At 34.4% G+C, this 24,161-nt stretch overlaps 1 protein-coding gene across 3 annotated transcripts in view; it reads right to left on the bottom strand.

The window, feature by feature from the left end:
* Positions 1–13,843: 13,843 nt before the first annotated feature.
* Positions 13,844–24,161, bottom strand: part of LOC118179349 (organic cation transporter 1-like) — a 225,317-nt gene continuing 214,999 nt past the window's right edge. For all 3 annotated transcript variants that reach the window (XR_015042199.1, XM_085820863.1, XM_085820858.1), the window contains one exon: positions 13,844–14,742. Coding sequence is in view for 2 of the 3 variants with exons in the window: in XM_085820863.1 (XP_085676989.1) it covers positions 14,667–14,742 (76 nt within the window). In the remaining variant the exon portion in view is untranslated. The remainder of the gene's footprint in view (positions 14,743–24,161) is intronic.

Here is a 24,161-nt window from a genome sequence, read left to right as displayed (position 1 = left end):
TTACCATATCACGGTATTTCTTAACATTTAAAATAACAGAACATATCAACATGCCGTTAATTTTACAGATTTGAAAACATACATTAGTAGTACATTGTTAACTTCTATTCTTTTCAAAGCAAGTGCCAATTCTTTCTACATTGAAATACTACATTTCAAAAAAAGTCTTTCAGACTAAAACTTCTCTCTTGCTAGAATGTTTTAAATAAAATTTATACAATAACTTTTTACAATATTTAAGTTTTTACACAACGCTATTATACATCAACTTTAGTTTTACGCACGAGTAATTGAAAAACATAATACGAAAATCGGTCACAACTCATTTCTCGCCCTTTTGGCGATAAAGGTAGACCTCGCATGAGGTAAAACTTCTTGAAATCTGCCACTTTGCAGTAAGAATGAAAGATTAACTTAAGTTTGCAAAGTAACATAAAATTTTACTTATCTTTGTGATATTCGGACATCCTTTTCTGGGCCCAGTCTTTAAAGGTAGTAGCTTGATTTATCCTCCTTCTTGTACGGGCTCGCCCTTCAGTGCTTTCCTCTGGAAGCTTCCGTTTTTCACCAGTTCGGCCGCCCTTGAACACCTTCCTTTTCTCCTCTGCTTGTGGTCTTGGCCGTTTGAAGGCAGCTGGTCTTGGCGGAACCGGGAAACTTCTGTCGTGATCCTGCTTGGACCTCGTTGTTGGCCGTTCAAATTTTCCTTGTACTTTTTCCTCCGCCGCTGATGGCCCTTCCGCAGTTCGGCGACTTTTGCTGCGGAGAGTTCTGTCGGATGAGTAGATCTTCCGTTTTAAAGCCGGGTTATAGTTGCCGTCATTTCTCCTGGTCCTCATCACATACGTCGTCCTTCACCCTTCTTCATTCTGGGGGTGTTCGTGAACTCTGTTTTCTGGACGGTGGAACGGCTTCTTTTTCTTGTTACCTTCAATTTTTTCGCGGGGCAATTTTCTTTTCACTTGCTTCTGTCTCTCATTGGCTTGCCCTTGTACTTGTCGTTTTTCCACCTCTGGAACTTGTACCTGCGGTGTCTGCCGTGCCGGATCCTGCAAAAGATCTGAAAAGATTTGCATTTTATTACGATCGAAGTAGGGCTTGATTTGATCAATGTTTGCGGAACAGGTTTCACCATTTCTGGCTTTTAACACTACAACAGCGTGAGTTATTTTTTCTATAACATATGGTCCTTCAAATCGTGGAAAAAATTTGGCAGTTTTATCTTCTGGTGCTGAAGAAAGTGAATGCTTAATTTTTAAAACTTCATCCCCTACTTTATAAGTTACTCCCCGTCATTTCAAATCATAATATAGCTTCTGTTTTCTTTGTGCTACTTCCGTATTCTTTTTTGCTTCTTTTATTAGTTTTTCTATATCACCCATTTTAAATTCTGGGGCTCTTTGTTGGACATAAAATAATTTATCTAACGGTGTTATAATCTTTCTGCCTAGAAATAACTCAGCAGGAGATTTGCCCGTTGTATCATGTTTTGCGGTCCTAAGGGCGAAAGCAAATTCATTGACATAGTTATCCCAGCTTTTATGAAAATTTTTAACATAACTACGGATAATTTTCACTATATTTCTGTTTACCCGTTCCGCTATATTTGATTGCGGCCGATACGGGACCATTTTTAAATGACGTATGCCCAGTTTTTGGCACATGTCTTCAAATATATTACTTACAAATTGAGGACCATTATCCGATATAACTTTTAGGGGCGCCCCGTATTTTAAAATATATTTATTTAAAATAGAATCAGTAACTAATTTCGCGGAGGCTCGTTTTAAGGGAACAATTTCGGTCCATTTACTAAAATGATCAACCATAACAAGGAGATAGCGACTCTTATTTAACTGACTTTTTGGGAAAGGGCCCAATAAATCGATGCCAATTATTTCATTTGGAAATTCGGATTTAATACTATTTAGAAACCCGGCCGGGCGGAAATTAATATAATTAACTGCTTGACATGTTGGGCAGGACTGGACATACGCCCTTGTTAACTTTTGCAGTTCAGGAAAGTAGACTGCCTCGCGTACGCGTTGGATAGTTTTTCGAATACCAGCATGAGAAGTTAAAGGGCTGTCATGGAGCTCCTGCAGGATATTTAATCTAAGACTAGCTGGGATAACAGGTCGCAATTCGTTGTTGGAATTCGTAGTTTTTGCATAAAATAATAGACCATCTATTAGTTCGTAATGGGCCGCCCTATTTCTTATCGCCACAATATCTTGGTGGCTAAAATTTTCAGGATCCTTCAAATACTCATAAATACTTCCAAACTCAGGATCCTTACCCAGTTAGGTTATTACAGTTTCTCGGGAATTTATTGTACACGCTGTAAGCATTGCCATCTTTACGGTATTGCCTTGTTCGTCTATTTTAATCCTTGATAGGGCATCTGCTACGATATTTTCCTTTCCAGGGGTATGCTTGATTACCAGATTATATTCTTGCAGCTTGAGTGCCCATCTTATTAACCTTGGGGATAAATTTTTCCCTGAGTACAATCTAGTTACCGCCGCATGATCAGAGTATACTATTATCGGCGCCTTTCCAAAATACACTCGGAACTTTTGCACTGCTAACAGAACTGCAAGTGCCTCTCTCTCGGTCGCGGAATAGTTTCTTTGTGTTTGATTTAAAGTTCGGCTAAAAAATGCCACGGGCTAGTGATTTTGCGAAAGTACCGCTCCTACCGCATAATCCGAAGCATCCGCTGAAATTTCTAAATTTTCATCCTTTTCAGGAAATTTCAACACAGGGGCTTGCGTTAATGCTTGTTTTAATTTTTCGAAAGCACTATTGGCTTCGGCCGTCCACGAGAATCTTGCCTTTTTCCTTTTTAATTTTAACAATGGCTCAGCGATAGCCGCAAAATCTTTTATAAAGGACCTATAATATGAACAAAGTCCTAGAAAAGAAGAGAGCTTCTTTGCCGTGTTTGGAGTCGGATACTTTTGTACAGCGATTATTTTTGATTCATCTGTCTCGATCCCTTTTTGAGATATTTTGTAACCTAAATATTTTAATTCAGGGGCTGCAAATTTGCACTTTTCGACGTTAACTTTTAGACCGGCCTCATTTAATAAAGAAAACACCTGTCTTAAATCCTGTACATGTTGGTCTAGATTATCACTAGTAATAATGATATCGTCTAAATAGATAAATGTGGACTTTCCAAGAACAGGTCTTAACACAATGTCCATGCATCTCTGAAATGTTGCCGGGGCGCCTGAAAGGGCAAACGGCATACGCAAAAATGCATAAGTGCCAGACTTGGTTATAAAAGCAGTCTTAGGCACGTCCTCAGGCCTCACCCCTATTTGAAAATAACCAGTCGTTAAGTCTAAAGTCGTCATAAATTTGGTTGATTTTATGTTCCCTAAAATTTCTTCTATGATCGGTAACGGATATACCGGATATTTCGTTATGGAATTTAATTTACGGTAATCAATAGCGAATCTCCACCTTTTTGGATGCTCCAAAGGATAGTCATTATTTTTCTTACATAAAACCACCGGGCTAGCATAACTACTTGAGATGGGCGTTATGATCTTTTTACGTAGCATATCGGTAATGTGCCATTCTATAATTTTTTCCTTATTCTTATCATACCGGTATGGTTTTTGACGAACTGGCAATGCATCTCCGGTGTCAATACTATGGTTAGTAACCTGAGTAAATCCTGGAATATCACTAAATAATGAAGCAAATTCACTTACCACTTGTCGGATTCTATCTTGCTCGTCATTAGGCAGGTGGTCAAGATTTAACCTTGGCGGTTCAGCCTTATCTACACGCACTGGTTTCATTGTCAGCTTAAGGGAAGCTTCACTAAAATCCAGTGTAGCTTGTGCGTCTGAAAGTAAATCTATTCCTAAGATCAAATGTGCTTGCAGATTCTTTACTATAAAAAACATCACCTTTACTTGTTCGTCCTTGATACGGATATACAAAGGTACTTTACCTACGCACTTACATTTTTCTCCTTGCGCCGCTAATACTGTCGTATTATCCGCATTATATATGCGGTATTTGCGAAAATACTTTCTAAAAAACTCTTCTGCCACACAGGAACACTGCGCGCCTGTATCCAGGAGTGCGGTGGCCGGGATATTATTCACCAAGACTTCAATCTTCGGAAGAGTCAAATTTATCACCATTACTGTATTTAACTTGTAGGAAGAGGGGTTTTCGTGGCCTTCGGATTTCCGCACCCTCTCGTCCGCAGAAATCCGTTTTAGTTTAAATTATTTTTCCTTTCCGTGCTTTCCTTCTTTTTCCACTGGTCTTGAGACTTTTTTCCTGGGTTGCTATTGAACTGTCGACGTTCGGCGGCTGTTTTTGAATGCTCGGGTTTCCTTGCCCACTGATTCGCTTTTTCTCCGTAGCCATGTGCTTGAGTTTGTTGTAGTCTTGGCGTACCAAATTGGTTTCGCGTCTTCTTTCGACGTCCGCCGTTCTTCTACTTTCAAACTGGATTGCTAGCTCAAATAACTTTTCCAGTGTAGTCGGATTTCTTAATTCAATAAAGTCTTGCACTTGGGGCAGTAACCTCGGCAAAATCACTTGAATTATTTCAGGATCCGGACGGTTTCCATACAAGAGCTTGAAAACGTGAATTTTTCTTAAAATAAAGCTCGAGAGGTTTTCGATTCTTTGTTGATATATGCTGAAAAGTTCCGTTTCTAATTTCGCACGATCCCTTACAACAGGGAAGGCTTTTAGTAGGGCAATTTTGAAATTTTCGTAAGTATAGGTGGGACTTCCTGCTTGACCCAAGAGACTTCTGCCTATACATTTGAACCAGTTAAGCGCTTGGCCCCTCAAAGCGCTGGTAGCTAAGGTAACTTTTTGAAACTCGTGCACGGGGTAGAGCATGAAGTGGTCATCCAATTTTTCCAAAAAACTGGTTACCGGTGAGTTTCCATTAAACGTTGCTTCTGGTTTCATCGAAGCGCGCATGGTCTGGACGATGTAACCGAATCCTTCCAGGGCGGCAGCTGGCATTTCTGGATTCTGAGCCGTTTCTGCAGGCAGCACAGGTTCTTCTTGAAACTCGGCCATGGTTATTCTTCTTCGTTGGGCGCCACTATCAGGTTCAATGTTTCTTCTAACCTTCTTCGGGAACATACAAGAACCTGACTCGGAACAGAGAGGTTACTAAAGCTATGTTCACTAATTGTGGTAAGTAGACAGGATACAGACGAAGGGTATACAAAACCCTTTATTTTTCTCTATATACAATAACTTCCGTACTTCGGAATACAATGACCCGCCACTCGGGGTCTAACGTAAAAGTATAAAAATAAAACTAAACTCTAATTTAACTTTAGAATAATACACGTGGAAGATTGGCCTTATAATAACAGGAAGCGTATGTAGCACAGAGACTGTGAACACTACAATACGTTTAATTTATCAAGAGGATTAAAACCTCTGGCCTGGAAGGCAAACAGCAACTGCGTAACTTCTAAGGTAAGCGGCCTGCGTTGACTCACTGCTTCCTCTCTCGCGCTTGGCAAAAAGGCCGCACTTAAATACTTGGCGTTCGCCAGACAAACTTTGCATAAAAACCTTCACGCTTATAATTCTGGCCAGAAGTAGAAAATAAGAAGTGATAGTAAAGATTTAAAATAAAATAAACGTTAGTAAAACTTAAGATCCTTACAATGTGATGTACTGTAAAATGTTTTGAATTTCTAGTCTTATGAAGCAATGATCTTAAAATTTAAAAAGGTATGGGTTGCTTCGTTCTTAAAGGTAGTAGGCTGATCATCGTCACGTTTTGAATGAGACTGCAGCTTGTCTCGGACATTTTTAATACTTCCCATTATTTTGATAAAAATGGTAAATTTTCCAGCCTTTTAATAAAGGCTATAAAGGGCTGGAATGCGCACAGGAGCTCTTTCGCACTAATGGCAGAGAGTTCCACTCGAATTAAATAGATTCAGAATCGAATCCCGAGGTCATTACCATCTTCAAACTCCTGTGTTACAGCACTTCTCACTGGTTCTAACAGAGCAACTGCATACCGAAAGTCATCGAGGTCTCTCTAGCCACTACAATCTCTACCATGTAGAATAAAAAGAACTTCCTGTATCTGACAGATGGGCATAGAAATGTTTCAGGAATAAACGAAAAATGCTTGGTATTCCAAGGTTTTTGCATTATTGTGAAGTTCATTCTTTTCAGAAATTCAGAAAATACAAGATCTCAGTTAAACTTTCAGACAGTGAATGCTACACTAAATTTTGATGTGAAACTGTAGCATAAAGAGTGAAAAATTTTATCATAATATTCAGAGAGACCAAAACACTATTATAATAGCTTCATCAGAGAAATATTCATGGGCAAATATGCTTCCTCTTTAAGCATATATAATTTTTTTCTTCATTTCTGTTGCTAAACAATAATGAAAATCTTAATATGTTTATATTATAAAACATTTTCTGTCATCTTACTATGTTATCATTAATACTCGTCTGGTTTCTGACTCATAAATGTACCTTTTTTCCCTTTTAAAAATATAATCATCTTACGAATAATTAAAACAAAACTAAGTAAAAAAAAAAAAGAAAAACGAGAAAAATTGCCCTTTTCTAAAAACTTCAGAGTACAGTCAAAACATCTCGAAGAAATGTCTATTTTTAAAATAAAATTTTTAAAACCTTTTAAAAAATTAAGAAAAGTAAAATGCTGTAAAAACGAATATCTTTAAGCTATGTATGGTACAAAAAGTTACGAAATGTACTGCATTAGGAAAATGTTTGTTAATTATAAAAGAGCTGAAAATGCTCATAAAAATTAACAGTGGAGTGTATTATAAATTACCAAATACGGTACTATTCGGTTTCGAGGGCCGTAAAAAATCGCCAAACTATTGTTGATGCCAGTGCTGCCAAAAGTAATTGAGGCAACCCTAACGCAAAAAAGAAAGTATAATAATAAATAACTATCTAAATATTGATGTTTTAATTTAGATGAAAGGTTAATTTCATATAATATTTCGCTACCGAGTTATCTCTAAAGCATAATGTCATCTCGTTTGTTGTTCAAACATAATTTTCTATAATGAATGATGCCTTTTCCTTGAAAACATTTTCGGTAAAGTGCAGAATCGCCCGCTTATTTCTTTATCGCTTTTTACAAGGGTAAAAACAATTGGAATTTTGTCAATTTTCTTTTACTTTTTAAGTGACAATAGGTCGATGTGTGCATAGATAAAGTCAAGGGTGTGCGCAGTGCCATTTTTGTGCAATTCTGGGATTTTTTTTTTTTTTTTTTTTTTTTTTTTTTTTTTTAAGTGAAAATAAGTCGACGTGTACATGGATGCCGAGTATGTGCAATTCTTAAAAACGCGTCAAGCAGTGGGTGATTCTGCACTTTACCCAAAATTCTATCACAGACTTTTCATCATAGGCAATTTCCAGATTGTTAAATCCATAGGATATCAAAAAAGGAATTAAAAATTAAACTAGTATTTCAATGGCGTCTTAAGAAATATAGAACTATATAAACTTACGCAATCTGAAATCAGCGCGTACGTGAGATTTGGCACGCTGTTAAATAGCCGTGTTTGCTAGATTTGGCGGTTTCGCGCATACATTTTCGCTGCAATTTTTTTACGACCCTCGAAACCGAATAGTACTTTAAATGCATTTCATTTTGTATCAACTGGATACATTACTAAAATACAAAATAATGATTTCAGTTGTTAAGAAGTAAATTTATTTTATTTAAATCACTCAGTTTGTTAATCAACGGTCAACACTGTGAAACGATTAAATTTGAAAGATAAATTAAAGATCTCTTGCTTTTTTGAATGGCACTATTCTGAAAACCGGTTATGTGTGAGAGTGCATGAGATATAAATTCTTTTTTTTTTAACTCAGTAGGAACTCATTGCTTTTACATCGCAAGATTTTTTTAATCGGTGATGCATTTATGAAATTTGAAAATAAATAAATAAATTAAAAATAAAAGTATTTTGCTTCATTGAAACGGCTGTAGCCGTAATTTAAATGGAGATAAATTATATTTCGTACTGCGGCAGTATTGCCTATGTCTGCTTTTCTGTCTACGGATTTTATTTCGCAGGGAAAAGATTTTGAAAATAAAGAGGAAGTAATATGTCATCTTCGAAATTCTAAAAAAAATTGACAGATTCTTTGGTGTTTTGTGGTATATTTGAAGGATACCATCCAAAGGAAAAGCCCGTTTATGTTACTCACATCCAAGGAAAGCGAGAGGGATGATGGATGTCCAAGCCAAAATCGAAGAAAAGCTATTTATTGAATTACTCTAAATTTAGAAAGAAAAGAATTTAGGTTGTTTTAATATGGCTATCTCGCCCAGGTAGATGATTTCGTGAAGGACTTTATGAGGGAAAATTGGCTTGGATTTTGAGGGAAACTGTGTAATACACATTACACGCGGGGAAAACCACAAAAAAACCAAGCATACAGCCAGCAGAACCCGGGCTGAACTACCACTATTTAGCTGTTTTATCCAGTTGGCCACTAGTAAAAACAGAAAGAAAAGAAGTAGCTCAAAACAAATTACTGTTAGTAGGGAATATATCCTGAGTTTTCGTGTAGGGCATTCTGTTTAATATCAGATTTTTAAACAATCGATTTCAATAAGTAGAAATGAACGCATTCAGCAGATAGTTATATTGGTATATTGATTTCGTAAATATTTAAATATCATACAACATGTAAAATAGCGAAAACTAAATAAAAATTTTAAATTCATCTGTTTTGAGGTAAAAAGTTGGGGAAACTCTAAAATCAAATAGAAAACTGTCATTTATAGCCAGTTTGTATGAAGTATTTCGAAAATTCATAATTTAGTTATAGCTTTCAAGAATTCAAGATAACAACATTAGAATATAAGCTCAGATAAAATTACCTAATCAGTTTTATGAATTCATAATTAATTCGTCTTAGTTGAAAGAAGATCGTTCTGTTGATGCATTTGAATCTGATACTGATGAATATAATGAATCAAATTTGTAAATTTTACACACACACAAATTTCTTGCCTTGAAGAATGAAAGCAATAAACTTGTGAGGTGTATCCTAATTTTATAACAGTTGAAAACCCTTTCCTATCTCTTCTAGCTTCAGCTTATAATTCCTTACCAGAATGAGGTTTTAGAATCGCGTTAAATGCGAATGAGGAGCACAGTAGTATCAAAGTTCCACTGACTTCGGGACAGAGAGTTAGGATTCCTGAATAGCGCGCATGTGCCTTTTGGCTTCGTCTCTCTAAGCTGTTACTACGCTCGGCCGTATTACGTGCCCCTCATAGCTTCGATAGCTATTTTAATATTAAGGGCCAACTAGTTTAGAATTTGTGTTTGCTTCGGCTAAATCTCTTTATTTAGTCATTAGTTAGTTTTATTTCTTAAATTTTTTAGTTTAAGCCCACGTAGAGGCTTTGTTTTACGTCCTGAGAAAAGGGCCGGCCGTGAATCTTTATTTTTACCAATAAAGAGTAATTAAACCTTCTCGAGTTTAAATTCTAAGTCCTCGCTTAGTACTTCACTAGGTTGTTCAACCCTTAGTTAATAGATAAAAGGTATTAACATTATACAAACTCATTCTTTATCTTCACCAATTCAATTAAGTTTCATTATAAACTAGCACTTAATTAGTAAAATTTTAGAAAAACTGAGGTTTTTAGGAGGACATTTCTACTTATTTGGAGCATTCATAAATTTAAACTTAGTGTACAGACAAGACCTTCCAGTATTCAGTTCTGTACATCTGTAATGTCACAATTGCGGGATCATTTTAATTTTCTAACCCATTATTTTAAGTTAAATGACTTTCCTATCAAGCCTCATTTCATTTCTCTGCCAGAATGCAAATTTTCAGCAAGCGCGATTTTCAAATTAGGTAGATAGGAGGAAGTACTTAAAGGAAAGTTTTGCAGAATAAAATCAGAGCGTGTTTTGTCTGCTTGAAGACCACGTTGCTAACTTTGATTATCTAGCGATTAGAATTCTTGCCTCGTTGAATTATTCTTGCCATTAGGATTGTTTACGCAGATTTCAGTCAGAGCCAGCTTGCCCGATAGTTAAACAGTGAAACCGTTAGGTTGTACTTCAACTTCATTAAGTTTATATCCATTACCTTTTGATTTAAGCCAAAAGTGTTGGCTTCTGTAAGCACGAGTTAATGCCTAATGTTATATTTTATTTGATTTAATAAAAGGTTCTATGCACCCTTTTTCTGATTTTCTAGTACTTTAAAAAAAGACTTAGTGATAATTCACTAAGCAGTCTTTCAGCGTCGCGTACATTTATGTTAGCAAAGAATACACAGTACAATGCACATTTGCTGTAATTTTGATAAGCACTCACTTCATAGAAAATTAATTTTTCTGTTGTGTATTTGTCTTTTTTTAGATTATCGCAAAATCCATGCGCTTTGGATTAAAAATATAGCGAGTCTTGAACATTCTTTATCAGAGTAAGCACCAGCAAGAGTTTCTTTTGCAATGTATCTGAAGTGCCTTGATGTTGCTCAGCTGTTATCATCAAAAAGTATATTCGAATGCCTTCAAAATTGCTATAAACTTTAAAACGCAATTCTTTTATATTCAAACAGGAGAATGAATCCATACACCTATCAAACAAACACATAAGAAATTGCAATCATTATAACTCTATATAGTAACTTCATAAATGATTAACTTATTCCTTATTCTTTGCTGTGACTTAACTCGGTTACACTAGGTGGTCTTGAACAAAAGTTCAGTCAGCTACGTGTTCTATGTATTTTCTTCTAAATGTTGTTGTTGCTTGCATACGGGTTCGTAATAGATTGAATGGACACAGGTCTGATGATAGGCTGATAAAATTTATTTTATCAAAAGAAACACTTCAGACTTCTGGAACTTTACACAGAAATACTCATACAGGTGTTCACAGTAACACAGAGTACAATCAGTAGTCACATTTCAAACTACTAAGAACGTTAAACACAATGCAAGCAAAGCGCATCTAAAAGACGAAGCATTCGATACTCCGAAATCGTTCTGAAATAACAACTCACAACAACAACTGAGAACAGTTTCTAATTCCTCTTAAGCCGAGAATATTACATTTGGTAGCACGTGTTCCGGCTCGGTTGAGATGGAGCCCCTTTGGCTAATGACAACGAATTTTCCTGAAATAAATCTTCACAGTGACAGGCATTGATTGCACAAATGAAAGCCCATACATTGCAGGTCTAAGCAATTTCCTCACAAGTGCATTAAATATACAATTACATTTCGATTTCAGAAGCAAATAAATGGAGATAAAAATGATAGATATGCTAAGAACAGATGCTTTCTCCAGCCTTATATAGCTTTCACCCGCCCACTGAGATATTTCTAGTACTTTCTGCTTCTCGAAATTACTGAAAGGCATATAAAGGCAGAATTACGGTTACAGCTACACAGAGCATCAACTATAATTATTCAATTACTATGCCTATTAGAATGACGCTAGGACCGGACTAAAATATTGAAAAATGGTCGCCAAGTTTGACGACTTTTGCTATTTCTCACCAAATTTGGCGACAAAACTTAGTGGCTAAAACCATTATCAGCTATGCGATAACTCGTCAAATTAGCGAGATAGCCGTTTAGTCAATGTGAAATGGACTTGCCCCTGTATTCTTATTTTTCCGGCATAGTTTGTCTCTTAAGATTGTTCATGTTACATTACACAAAAAACTACAGCAGTTTAATAATATAATTTCACTAAAATTATCTAACTACGTACAAAATTCATAAAGCTATTACAACAGCCCTGTAAAATTGATTTAGGAATGTCTCAAAGAAGCTAAAGTTTTTAGAAGTTTTCTATGCAGGATTTAAGAGTTCTAAATATTTGTAGTAAGGAAAAGGAAAACAACTCCAAAACAGATCGATTTCTACTCCGAAATGGCATTATTAATCCAATAACAATTAAAAATATCTAAAAAATGATCTTTTGTGTATTATCATTAATATTTATCCTTCAAACGTGCAGGTTTTCACTGCTGGCTGAAGAGCGAGAAAGATTATTTAAAAAAAAAAAAAAAAAAAAAAAAAAAAAAAAAAAAAAAAAAAAACTTTTGACACGTCAAATGAAGCAAAGCGATTACTTTGGGATAATAAAATACAAATCTTAGAGCACAAATGACTGGAAAAGATTATTTTCAGCCATGAGTCTCATTGTGTCCATAGTTACACGCCTAACTTTGTAAGACGAAGCAAGGTTGAATCACGAAGACTTAAACATATCCAATCATAAAATACCATCAAAAACAAATATTTTGGTTTTTTTTTTTTTACTGACGATGTCCCTGGAAATTTGGTTACTATTAACGGAATGATGGATTCTTCGAAGTATATAGAAATTTTAGAACACAGGATTATGCCATTCTCAAAGTCCTTTGTCGGGACATTTCAGCATGAATTGCCTCCTTGCCACAATTCAAAATCTGCCAGAAGGTTCAACTCAGAATATAAAATTATTGTACTAGATTGGCCTGAAAATTTATCAGACTTAAATCGTAGCACATTTTAGAGAAACACCCTAGCAAAATAAATTGTACGACAAAAGACCACATGATTAAAAACGCTGTAAAAGTGGGGATTCATTGTAAAGAAGTAAAAATTATGTACACGAGGACTATTAAAGTCAATGCCTAAGCGCATAATAAAGATCATTTGCATTAAAGGAGGACATATTTCTTATTAATTTTGTTATCGTTGCACTTTTGGGGAAATATTTGAATAAATTAATTCAAGTATCCTATTTCCCAAATAAGCAAAAATTTTTCTAGGTGTTTCTAGGTGTTAAATTCGACAATAAATTTTTATTAGTTATTGAATTGTTACTTTTTGTGATAAATAAAAAAAATAATCTATTCATTACCAGCATTTTTTTTTAAATATTCCTCGAAGATTTATATTTTATTCTAAATAAAATGACTTAGGCTATTGTAACAATAGTGCTGTGGTGGACTGTTTTTGAAAGCAAAACAACTGTAAACTTTTCATAAACTGTTAGGAAATTAACCTAAATGTTATGTTTTAGCACAAAGGAATTCCTTTCTGTATTATTAGCTTATGCAGTTAGCATAAAGAAGAAATATAAAAAATGTTAAATTAAAAATCTAAAGCCTCCTGAAAGTAGTAGAAGCCTCCTGGCTGCCTTTGGCGGTTCGGCCATCGTCTGAATTGTGATTTAGTTTCTTTTCTTTATTTTATTAAAAGCTTTGAGGAATATAAATAGTTATACAATAATTATTCTTAAATAACAATAACACAGCTTCTGAGTTAACACACCGAATAACGATTATTGGAGCTTTAAGATAAAAAGAACCAGCGTAATATTTGTAAATTTATTGGACTAGTTTCGAAGGTTTAAACATAGAACCTTCTTCTTCAGCTGCAGTTGGCGAATAAAATTTTCTAGAGGTATGTCACAGTCATAAAAATCTTTCAGTTCTCGTTAACGATCGTCCTTGCCTTAAGCTTTTAAGGAAATTACATCACAGTTGTTTTCATTTTTCATCAACAGATGGCGCCAGTAGCTTAACTTCCTTCCTTGCACTATTATTGCTTGAACACAAGCTTCTCTTTCGTTACTAGCATTTCTGCAATGGAAGCAGACTGCTCAATATTTGAACCTGTGAAACTAATCCTTCAGATTTACAAATATTACGCTGATTTTTACAGCTTTAACACCTCCAAAACAGCTTCTTTTGAGCGGGTTTATTAACACATATTTTGCTTCTGAGAGATATCCAAGTTTTAAGACCTTTGTAAGTTATCAATGTATCAAGACTTTTATGGGATAAAAAGTTTATTTTTATTGCTTGTATACATCTAAAAATCATATATTAAAAACAAATGAACACATCTAAAAACAGCATATAAAAGACAACTTTAAATAAACCTGTTTCGCTAGTTCGCATCTTTCCTATAAAATGTGCGGTCACTTTAAACGTATTCTTTCTTTCTTTTTTTTTTTTTTTTTTTACTTTTTCATAGTACTCCTCTTTGTTGAAAACTGATACCAACTTTAATCTTTCTTTCTATACTCAATTTACAAATTTAGTGCAAAAAAACTCATAATAGTACATACTACATAATGAGCACATCTTCTTCGATTTCGTAGCTGAAGTACAAACATCACTGAGTTCACGTTATCAAAGTTAAATCACTCGAGCCTCATCTTTAAGTAGAAATTTCAAGCAGCTTCTGTAATTAAGAACAACTTTACTACAATTTCAGTACAAACTCCCTTATTCTGTGTTGTAATCAAATGATGAAGGAATATCTTCATAAAATGACTTGAATATTTTGCATTGAGTATATATAATAATAAGCAATATATCTTCATGAAAACTTTTTGACAACACGTATTTTTATTTCATTTCTTGAAAGTTTAGAAATAAAAACCTTTCTTAAATAAAGTGGTGTTAATGCTTGCTCATTACTTTCCTTCAAAAGATAGTGAAAAGTATGTTCAACAGCATATTTATCTCTGCATTAAATTATTTATTACTATTCTTTTTCAAACCATATAGATAAACTGTAAATTCGCTTGAAAGTTCATGGAGCCACTGAATCGTGTTTTAAAGGTTGATGCCGCCATAGCTATATCTTCAAGTCGAATCCGTATCTTTAATGCCATTCAAAAGTTTTGGGGATTGTTCTTCTTCGGAAATGGAACGCTTCCTCCTGCAAAATAATTAGAAATTACCATTAACGTCACATCGTTTTCACAAAGATAATTTATTTTTGATCGTCATACCGTTACAAAAAACAAAAATCTGCATTTTTCCTTTTTTTCCCTAAATGCTTTTCTAATCATTTTTCGATATTTTGCAATGTACGAAAGAGAAGGACATTTAAACTGTACTCATTTAAAAAAAAAAAAAAAAAAAAAAAAAAAAAAAACATGAAATTCTTTGTTTCTGACAAAACGCCAAATAATTTAAAACACTGAATATTAGCCGTTTCACCTAGATTCTGTTTTATGGTGCAGCAGAATGTTTACATTATATTTATTCCGCAATTTCTCTTTACGTGTAACCCAAGTAGCACGGCAACGTCGTAACGACGTTGCAAAGTGCTCCGAGTGCAGAGTGGTCGTGGTAACTTTTACGAAGTCTTTACAAAGTTGCGAAGACGCAAAATATTTGCTGTTGCATCTTGACAATTTTTCGACGTCGCTGAAACGCCATGATATGACCGCTTTTAGACGTGGTCGTTTTAGCATCTTTTTCATAGTTCATCAGCGTTACTTTTAGAAGGAAAAGAGACTAAATCTGCTCTTTCAAGAATCTGAAGCCCGCATCAGATTTATTTTGCAATGTTTCATTACTTTATTTCATCTAAATATATTAATCTAAGGTAGATTAATCTAATGAAATATAAATTTAATATAATACTTGAATTATTAAATTTAATTAGTACTAAAATACGTGCTAAATTATTGTTAAAATTTTGTTCAAATAATTAATACTTAAAATATTTTTTTACATATTATAGCAAAATATTTAAAAATGAAACTAATCTTGGTTTAGTTTGGTTTATTTAATTATGGCAAAGCACACTAGGGCTATCTGCCTAAGGGGAGGGATGCCTTCGTGGATTACTTTCTAAGGGAAACTGGCTCGTACACACATGGGGAAAACCACGAAAACAGCCCATGCTGCCAGCCCGTTCGCGGGATTCGAACCTCGGCCCGAACTACCAATGTTCAGCGTCTTTACCACTCGGCCGCTGGTTGGCTGAAACTAATCTATAAAGTAAGTTATTAAGTTATGCATTTTATATATTTAAAAAAATCATATTTCCTAAATCAATGCAAATCACATGTTAGCAATTATTTTACTGCTGAAATATGACTTTATGAATTATTTTTGAAATAAGGACGAATTTATTTGAATTAATATGCTGACATAATATAATAAATTTTTACCGCATACAGAGCAAAAAGTACAATTTTTGCTAAGATATGATTGTGAAGATGTATTGACGATTATAAATGGGACGATTTTAAGAATTCCGAGAAAACGTCCAATGTTAAAAGACGTTTCATATCCATGCATATTTAACGGCTGTGCAAAATATCTGACGGAAAATTAATGGAAAAGTAGAAAGAAATATTAACACTTTTAATGGAAAACGACAAAATTAATGGCTTTGATAAATTACTAATAAATGTTGACATCAAAATTAGAGAAACTGTGAACAAAAATACGAAATTCATTACCTGTAAAAGTTCTGATGAACTGTTTGTTACGTTTTTGTCCATTTCCATGCATTTAAAAATGCTTGGTTTAATCTTAGTATACGGTACACTCGGGATTTGGCGTTATCGACATTACAAATGTTTTAGCGAGCCCGATAAATATTTTTTTTGTAAATATAATCTTGTGAACATTGTTCGTAATTCTATTCAGTTGAAATAATTCTTCTATGCCATTTAAAAAAGATTCTATTAAATTATCAGAAGAACCGTCGAAAGGTTTAATCAGTTTAATGCCATCGTATAAACCTCTGAAATGTTTAGACTAAACTGCTGTTCGAGAGATTGACATTCCATGTACATATTATTTGCTGGATAATTATGGAAACGAACATCTGAGGTCGAGGCTTGCGCGCTTTGGCTAGCTGCCAAATTCGAACAAGTCAGTTAACGGCGCAATAATTTCAAACTCCATTTTATTTTCAGAAATATTTTCTTCGCGGCTTTTTAATTCACCGTCGGAATTAAATACTAGAGAGTTTCAATACAGAAAGAGAACGACGTACAAAATATAATGATGGCAGTCTATTTTGAATTGAGGAGAAATCTTCGTGGTAATGCCGAATTTCTGCTTATTTTGTTTGTGAATATCTGCTTGCAACGTGTTAACACCGTCTATACAGATAAATAGTGTTCTGTTTTGGTATTTTATGACTTTCCGGGGATTAAAATTATATTGTGGTTTTCCAATCTTCAGTAGCTTCAGCGATGCAATATTTGGATACACGGATTATCGTTATACTTGTATACACGGATTCGGTTATAACGTCGTGCAATATTCGGAAACACGGATTATCGTTATATTTGGATACACGGATTCGGTTATAACGTCCTAAGTGCTATAGCGTATATCATTCATGTTAATCGATTATTGTGTTCATGATACAGGTTGGTGCTCAGACTTTGCGCTTATAATCGAAAAAATAGTGTTAAGGAAACATTAGCATTACTATGAAATATTGTAATCTATAATTATGCCATTTTATGTGCTTGTGATAACAAAGAAATTCATAATAAATAGAAACAAAATGTTTCATCGTGTGCTATTTAATGAAGAGCTTACTTTAACGTACTTAGCTTACTATCGTATACTATATTATTTAAATTTTTTCTGTACAGTATCAAAAGGAAAGTTATTGATTATAAAAAGTGCCTGAAATGATCATTGCAATCTAACACTATTCTAAAAATGTATAAACTAAAAATAGGTAAATACATTTACATATGATCTAAAGAAATGGTGGTAAGAAACATCAGCATTACTAGTAGACACTGAAATCTATGATTATTGCAGTTTTAATTGCTTACTATTTAAAAAACACATTTTTTTTTTTATTAATTGGAAATTTTAGTTCTCTTACCTTCCGACTGCTATTTATACTTTCAAACACTACTAGTTCATGTTTTTTTCTTAAGTAGTGCTGTCATGTATATTGTTTGTTAGGTTGTAAGGATTATGTTAATTTTATTAACAGTTAAATTTTAAGTTAAAGTTCCTTTCCTGTCAAATTCTTAACTTCAACTTACTACTTCCGGCCAGAACGTAGTTTTGGAATTTGCTGAATATTTAATGAGAAGGAGCGGTATTTAAACCACGAAGTTACTTACTGAGACAGAGAGAGAAACAGAGTTTCTGAACTACTCGCGTCTGCCTTTTTGGCCGCCCTCTCTCTCAAAGCTGTGTTACACTCGGCCGTACTCAGGCCCTTGCTAAGCTTAAAATAGGTTAAGGGGCCAACTCTCATTGAACCTTGATAGCTTTGGCTATACTTATTTAGTTAATCTTAGTTTTAGTTTAATTCTTGGTCTTTTAAGTTCAAGTTCTAAGTGCGGACTTTATTTGTACACTCCCAGGCGGAGTTTTCTTAAATCTTATCGAATTAATAAAGGTTTATTTACCCTTCTCTCTTGTTGTTTCCTGTCTTCGAACTCTAGCGATTATTCGCTTATCAGTTCCTAGGTTCCTCACTTAACTTAGAATTTCAAGTGAGGGACATTAACTCAACATTAACTTAGAATTTCAAGTGAGGGACCTTACAAGGTTATTATTTCATTTTAGATATGAATATGAGAAGTTATTAGATTTAGGTATATTTTTGATCACATTTATTAACTACTTTATACTCTCTTTCATTTGCATATCTTGGAGATATAGAAGTTAATGGTTATATTTTTTACTGCGAAACGCGAATAAATTTATACTTGACTTCAGGTAAAATACTGATTATGTATAACCACTTCTTAATTTATCATGATTTATTATATTTATCATTCATATTATTACAAGGGCAATTTTCAATGCCTGTGAGATTTAACAGAAATAAATGTGATAATGCTGTTATCAGAAACGCTCTTTTTTTTTTTTTACTCACCTATGTATCTTTACTTTTATTTATGTCTAATTGAGTTTTATTTACTTAAAACCTACTATTAATGTTATATATTTATAATAACCACTTTCATAATTACTCTCACTTAAGGAAAAAATTTATGAAATCTTAAATAAACGTAAGTTAGAATTTAAGTTATTTAAAAAATATAGTTTAAAGTACTGAAAATAATTAAGGCTATTATTAATTATGCATATTTAGTCTAAAGAGAAAAAATTGTATTATCTTCTAGTTTTCAGAAATGATAAAATATTTAAACTTACAAGAAATAAATACAAGGAATAAAAATTTTAAAAAAGAAGAAAAATATATTAATTATTAAGCTTATTTTTCTGCATAAATCAATATGTAACACAAGGACATAATAACGACATTTTCACAACTGTTGCAAAAAAGTGGCGAACATTTAGGCGTCTTTAAGACAGCGTGATACGATGCTTTCACAACCCAAATATCACCTGCGAAAGACGCAATAACGACGTCTATGCGACAAAAACCTCATCCGCAAAGACGTAATAAAGACGTCTTTGCAACGGTTGCAAAACAGTGGATGTTCGCGGACATCTGGGCGTCTTAAAGACAACATATTGCAATGTTTTTTGCAACGACATACGCGACGAGTTTGCAACGTCGTTACGACGTTGCTGTGCTACTTGAGAACATATGTTAGTTGAGTATTAATTAGAGAAAAATATGGGAGGGTTCTTTGCCGGTAAAAGAATGCTTTCATGGTTCACTTTTCATGAAAATCAGCAGATGGATGTCATACGTTGTCTGCTCAGAAAGTTTGTGGACTGACATTATCTCTATATCTGGCAACACTAGCGCGATGCTGAAAGATGACAGACAAAATTGGAGTGTTCTTTTATCTCATTAGTACAATGTTTGTTCTGTGAGATTTGCATAATGGAAATAACGAAGTTTTATAAAATTGTTATTTATTGTGTATAGTAATATAGAGAGTAATAGTTAGATAAATCCAAAAGTTCCCGTCTCACCATATAAAAAGTCATTTGGCAATAACGTCATCTTGCATACATGTAGTGGCAATACTAAACGAATAAATTTGAAAGTTTTACTGATAAAATCGACTGTGTTTTTTCTAACTGTTTAAGGAATGAAGTGAAGTGTCAGTTTGCTTTAAAGTACTTGCGTATCGTTCTGAGATTAAAGTTTTGATCGAAAAAAGATCTGAATTGCAACGAAATAAAATTTTAAAAAAAGTACTGAGATTTTGTGCATCTAGTACTCGAATTATGTGCCTCTCCTTCCTGTTTCTGCAATCAAACAATGAGCAAAACTATTTTTCATGGCCAAAGAATCTGTGGAAGTTGTTTCTCCTGAAGGTTTACCAACGAAGGCATTGACATAAGAAAATATTGCTTGTGTACAGGAGGAAATATTGAGTGACTGGAGATTGAAAATCAAAGAGGTAGTAGCAAAATTGGATCTATTTAAAAGAATCGTTTTGCGTATTCTGCATGAGCATCTTACATGAACAAAGTCTGCAAAACAAGTACTCCGACTTCTTTTAGCAATTCTAAAATAGCAACTTGCACTTTGCTGAATAACTGTTGCTGCGTGCTAGTAAAGCATGTTCTGGCCTATAGAAACTGGTGATGAAATATTGGTCCTCTTTTATGATCCTCCATCGAAGAGTAAATCAATGGAGTGGAAAAAACCAAGAAAAGCAAATGTGAAGTAATCAATGAAACATGTAACGGCTGCCCTTTTCTTTGACTGCAACAAAGGAATTTAGCGACAGGCTTTAAAAGTGAAAACACAACCATTAAAGGAGAATATTATGTAAGCCTTTTTTGAATAAACTACGCAATTAAACCAAGAAGAAAAGCTTGGAATGCAGAGTTAATTTTCTCTATGACTATACTTTTATGTATTACTTCTGTCGTTGCTAAAGAACCAGTAAAGAATATGAGTTTAAAAAGCTTGACCACTCCCATTGCAACCCAGATTTAGCTCCAAGTGATTATTATCTCGTCTTGAAATTGAAATCTGGTCTTTATAGAAGGAGATTTAATGATAATAGAGTGCAAAAAAGAAATTTTGGAATATTTTAAAGATATATCTTAAGATTTATTTTTCAGAGATATATATCGTTGCTCATTAAAGAACGTGAAAAATGCATTGAAGTATACGGAGAATATCTCGAAAAATGAACTTTTTAAACGTACACTAGGTCAGAAAGTTTTGGATATACTATCCACGTATGTTAACGGAGTAGCGAATTAATGGGAAGAATGAAAATACAATTCATAAAATATTGAAGCAGATGTGTGGAGAATCCAAGTTGCGGCTATCGCTATCATTCAAGTGGGTTCAGATTTGCAAGAGAGGCAGGATGACGTGACTGATATGTGACAGCAGAATACCCTTCAACTGCGCTTGTCGGTGAAAACAATGACCGTTTATTGTTTTGTATGCAGCGTGACAGAAAAGTAAATGTTAGAAGGAATGATGAAGAGTTAAATTTAGGAAAACGATTGTTCAGGTGGTTTTAGTTGAGAAATTGGGCATGAGAAAATTGAGTATGAAGTATATTCCTAATTGTTTAACTGTTGAGTAAGAAACGAATTAGAAGGAATGCTGTGTTGACAGGTCAAATCATAATTCTCTTGAATAGGTGATTATGGATAATTTGCCTTGAGTTTGCGAATACTATTTGACATTAATGTCGGACAGCAAAAAGGAGAAAGTGAAAGAAGAGCTGGGAAAAAAAATTCCCGAAATCAAAATCATGTTTTTTGACATTCATGAAATTGTGCGCTATGAGTTAGGTCTAAAAAGGCAGTATACAAATTAAGCTGACTGTAAAAATGCACTGAGAAACCTACGAGATCGTGAACGATGTGTTTAACTTCTACTCTTAGCAGGAATCTGATGGATTTTTGTATGATGTCAATGCGCCATTGCACGCAACAATGATTGTTCATGAATCACTAGCGCATAATACAATCACAGGCATCCACTATTCTCAAAATTCAAGTGTACAACTTTTTTATTGAGCTAAGAATACCTGGAAGTTTTACAATGACATGTGTCGTTCTGTTCGTCTGTGATATTTTTATATTCTCCGAAATCAAAATGGAGTTAATAGAGGCTGGAGAATATGAAATGCATCAGAATCAAAGCGAGAAGAGCGGTTGAAGGATCTATCGAAAACAGAGCTGCAAAACTGCTTCAAACTACACTTGTAAAAGCTTGTTAGCGGATGAAAATACTTTGAAAGTGAGTTGACATACCTAAATAAGGTAAAGTCTTTACTACATACTTCGTCCACGAGCTTTCCGGGCACGTAATACAAAGTTTCCTCCGGTTAGAATGATATGATTTTAAAATGAAATAAAATAAAACTATTGCATATACATCGAAACATTTTACATTTTTTTACATAATGTTTTGAATAAAAAGATCATTTCAGTTTCACCTCGACCTAGTGCACATGAGCAAACTCGATGATCCCAATTTGCAATAAATACATGTTTCAATGACTCGAGCTTTATGTCGCGAATGCAGCATTCGATGTTTATTCTTAATGGTTCAAGGGTTCATTGTTAGCATTGATCAGCGATTTCAAATAATCCCACAAAAATTTAATCTAAAGGATTAAATCACAGCTTCTGGGGTACACCAGTGATCTAGCAGTAAAATTGCTAGACACAGGTAGTTCGGTCCGAAATTCGAATCCCAGCTAATGGGCTGGATGCATGGGCTTGAGGGGCTTCATTTAAAAATCTTCCGCGAAGGCATCTCTGCTCTTAGGCAGATAGCTCTCGACTGCTTTTTCATAATTAAATAAATCAAAGCACAACTTTTGGGAAGCCAGTTAGCAGTTATATTTCTTGAAATTATCCTTTCACTAACTTTTCTTTTGGAATACGTCGTAGTAACGTCAGCAATGCGACATGCGATACTATCGTTTTTCGAACCACATGTCCTCCAAAACAATGGCCTCTAAGTTTAGCCACAAAACATTTGTTATCATCAACCAGTATCCCTTACTTGTCACTGTAACTGTATCTCCCACCTCGTTTTTTGGGGGGGAGGAAATGGTCTCATGTATCTCTTGTGGATTATTTTCACACTAAAAACTACAATTTTTTTTGTTTGTTTGTTTGTTTGTTGTTGTTAACCTATCTATTCCCATAGAAATGAACTTCATCTGAGAAGATAATTTTTTGTTCAGAACTTTTTGTTATAACCAAGCGTACCTGAAGCGTGTATTTAGTCATGATAGATTGTCTGAACATACTAGACACAAGCAAGTGAAAGCGAGAACACTTTACACATGTTACCAGTTCGTTTTAAAATCAAATCATTTTATTGGAATATTCCATGAGAGAAATCACGAAAACCTAATTACAGCCAGTTCGTTCTCCAGGAAAAGAACACGAGGCAAAATAACAAGTCTAACCTGGATATCAATGTTTTTACTGGTCGCCTGTAGGGCATAAATATGATCGACATTCGCTTTCTCGCTTTTACTTGCGCAAATTGTAGATTAGATCACGCCAAGCTATATAGCTTGCAGTGCCTTTCCTAAATCTAAGCAGCAATATAACAGACTTTACTTAGAGCGGGTTATAACTAACAGCTCCCAGATGCAAAGTTCCAGAAATTCCGCGGAAATTTCGGAACTTATTCAAGAACTCACAGAAGCCAAAGAGGTGATTACTAAGCTCACCGCTGTTCTAAATATGCTTAAGAACTTACAACCAACTAAATTGGTTGGAAATGTAGTCAGGCCCCAATCCAGCCAAAATGAATAGTTTTTGTCGCAACTCGTATACACCAGTCAAAATCATGCTATGGAATGCACCAAATTTAAAAACGAAAGTTCATGAATTCCAGGACTTTGTCAGAAAAGAGGATATGAATATATGTTTAATCACGCAAACTCATGCTATTCAGAGTAACCATCTTCGTATGACAAACTTTATTTTCTTTAGATGCGATAGATGGCGCCACCAGGGCGGTGGCGTTATCTTTTACGTGAACAGTGGCGGCTCGTAATAAGCACATTTTCTCGTTTTAACGAAATCGTGACTTGTCGATATGGCTCGGAACAGCTTCATGGCACTCTCGCAACCTAACACACATTCCACTCAACCCACACAACAAATTAATAGTTCACAATCACCAGATGCAAGACTTCCAAACTACAGCACACCTACACCGATTATGGTTAAGATGATAGATGGCGCCACACACAACCAATACATCAAAAAACTTACAACACTTACACAAGCTACTTTCTATGCCAAAATAAGTGGAGAATACTTAAAATTACTACCCTCGACAACTGATGACCACAGACAACTCACCACAGATCTACAAAAACATAGCATCGAACACTATGTCATTACACCTAAACATAAACGCCCAGTTAAAGTAGTCATTAGAGGCCTACACATCACCACTGACACACATGAAAT

Source organism: Stegodyphus dumicola, chromosome 1, assembly GCF_044657685.1.
Source record: "Stegodyphus dumicola isolate Sdum_Otavi_A_Nest chromosome 1, ASM4465768v1".
Classification (NCBI taxonomy): domain Eukaryota; kingdom Metazoa; phylum Arthropoda; class Arachnida; order Araneae; family Eresidae; genus Stegodyphus; species Stegodyphus dumicola.
The sequence above is the reverse complement of the archived record's forward strand: the minus strand, read 5'-3'. Positions and strand labels throughout refer to the sequence as shown.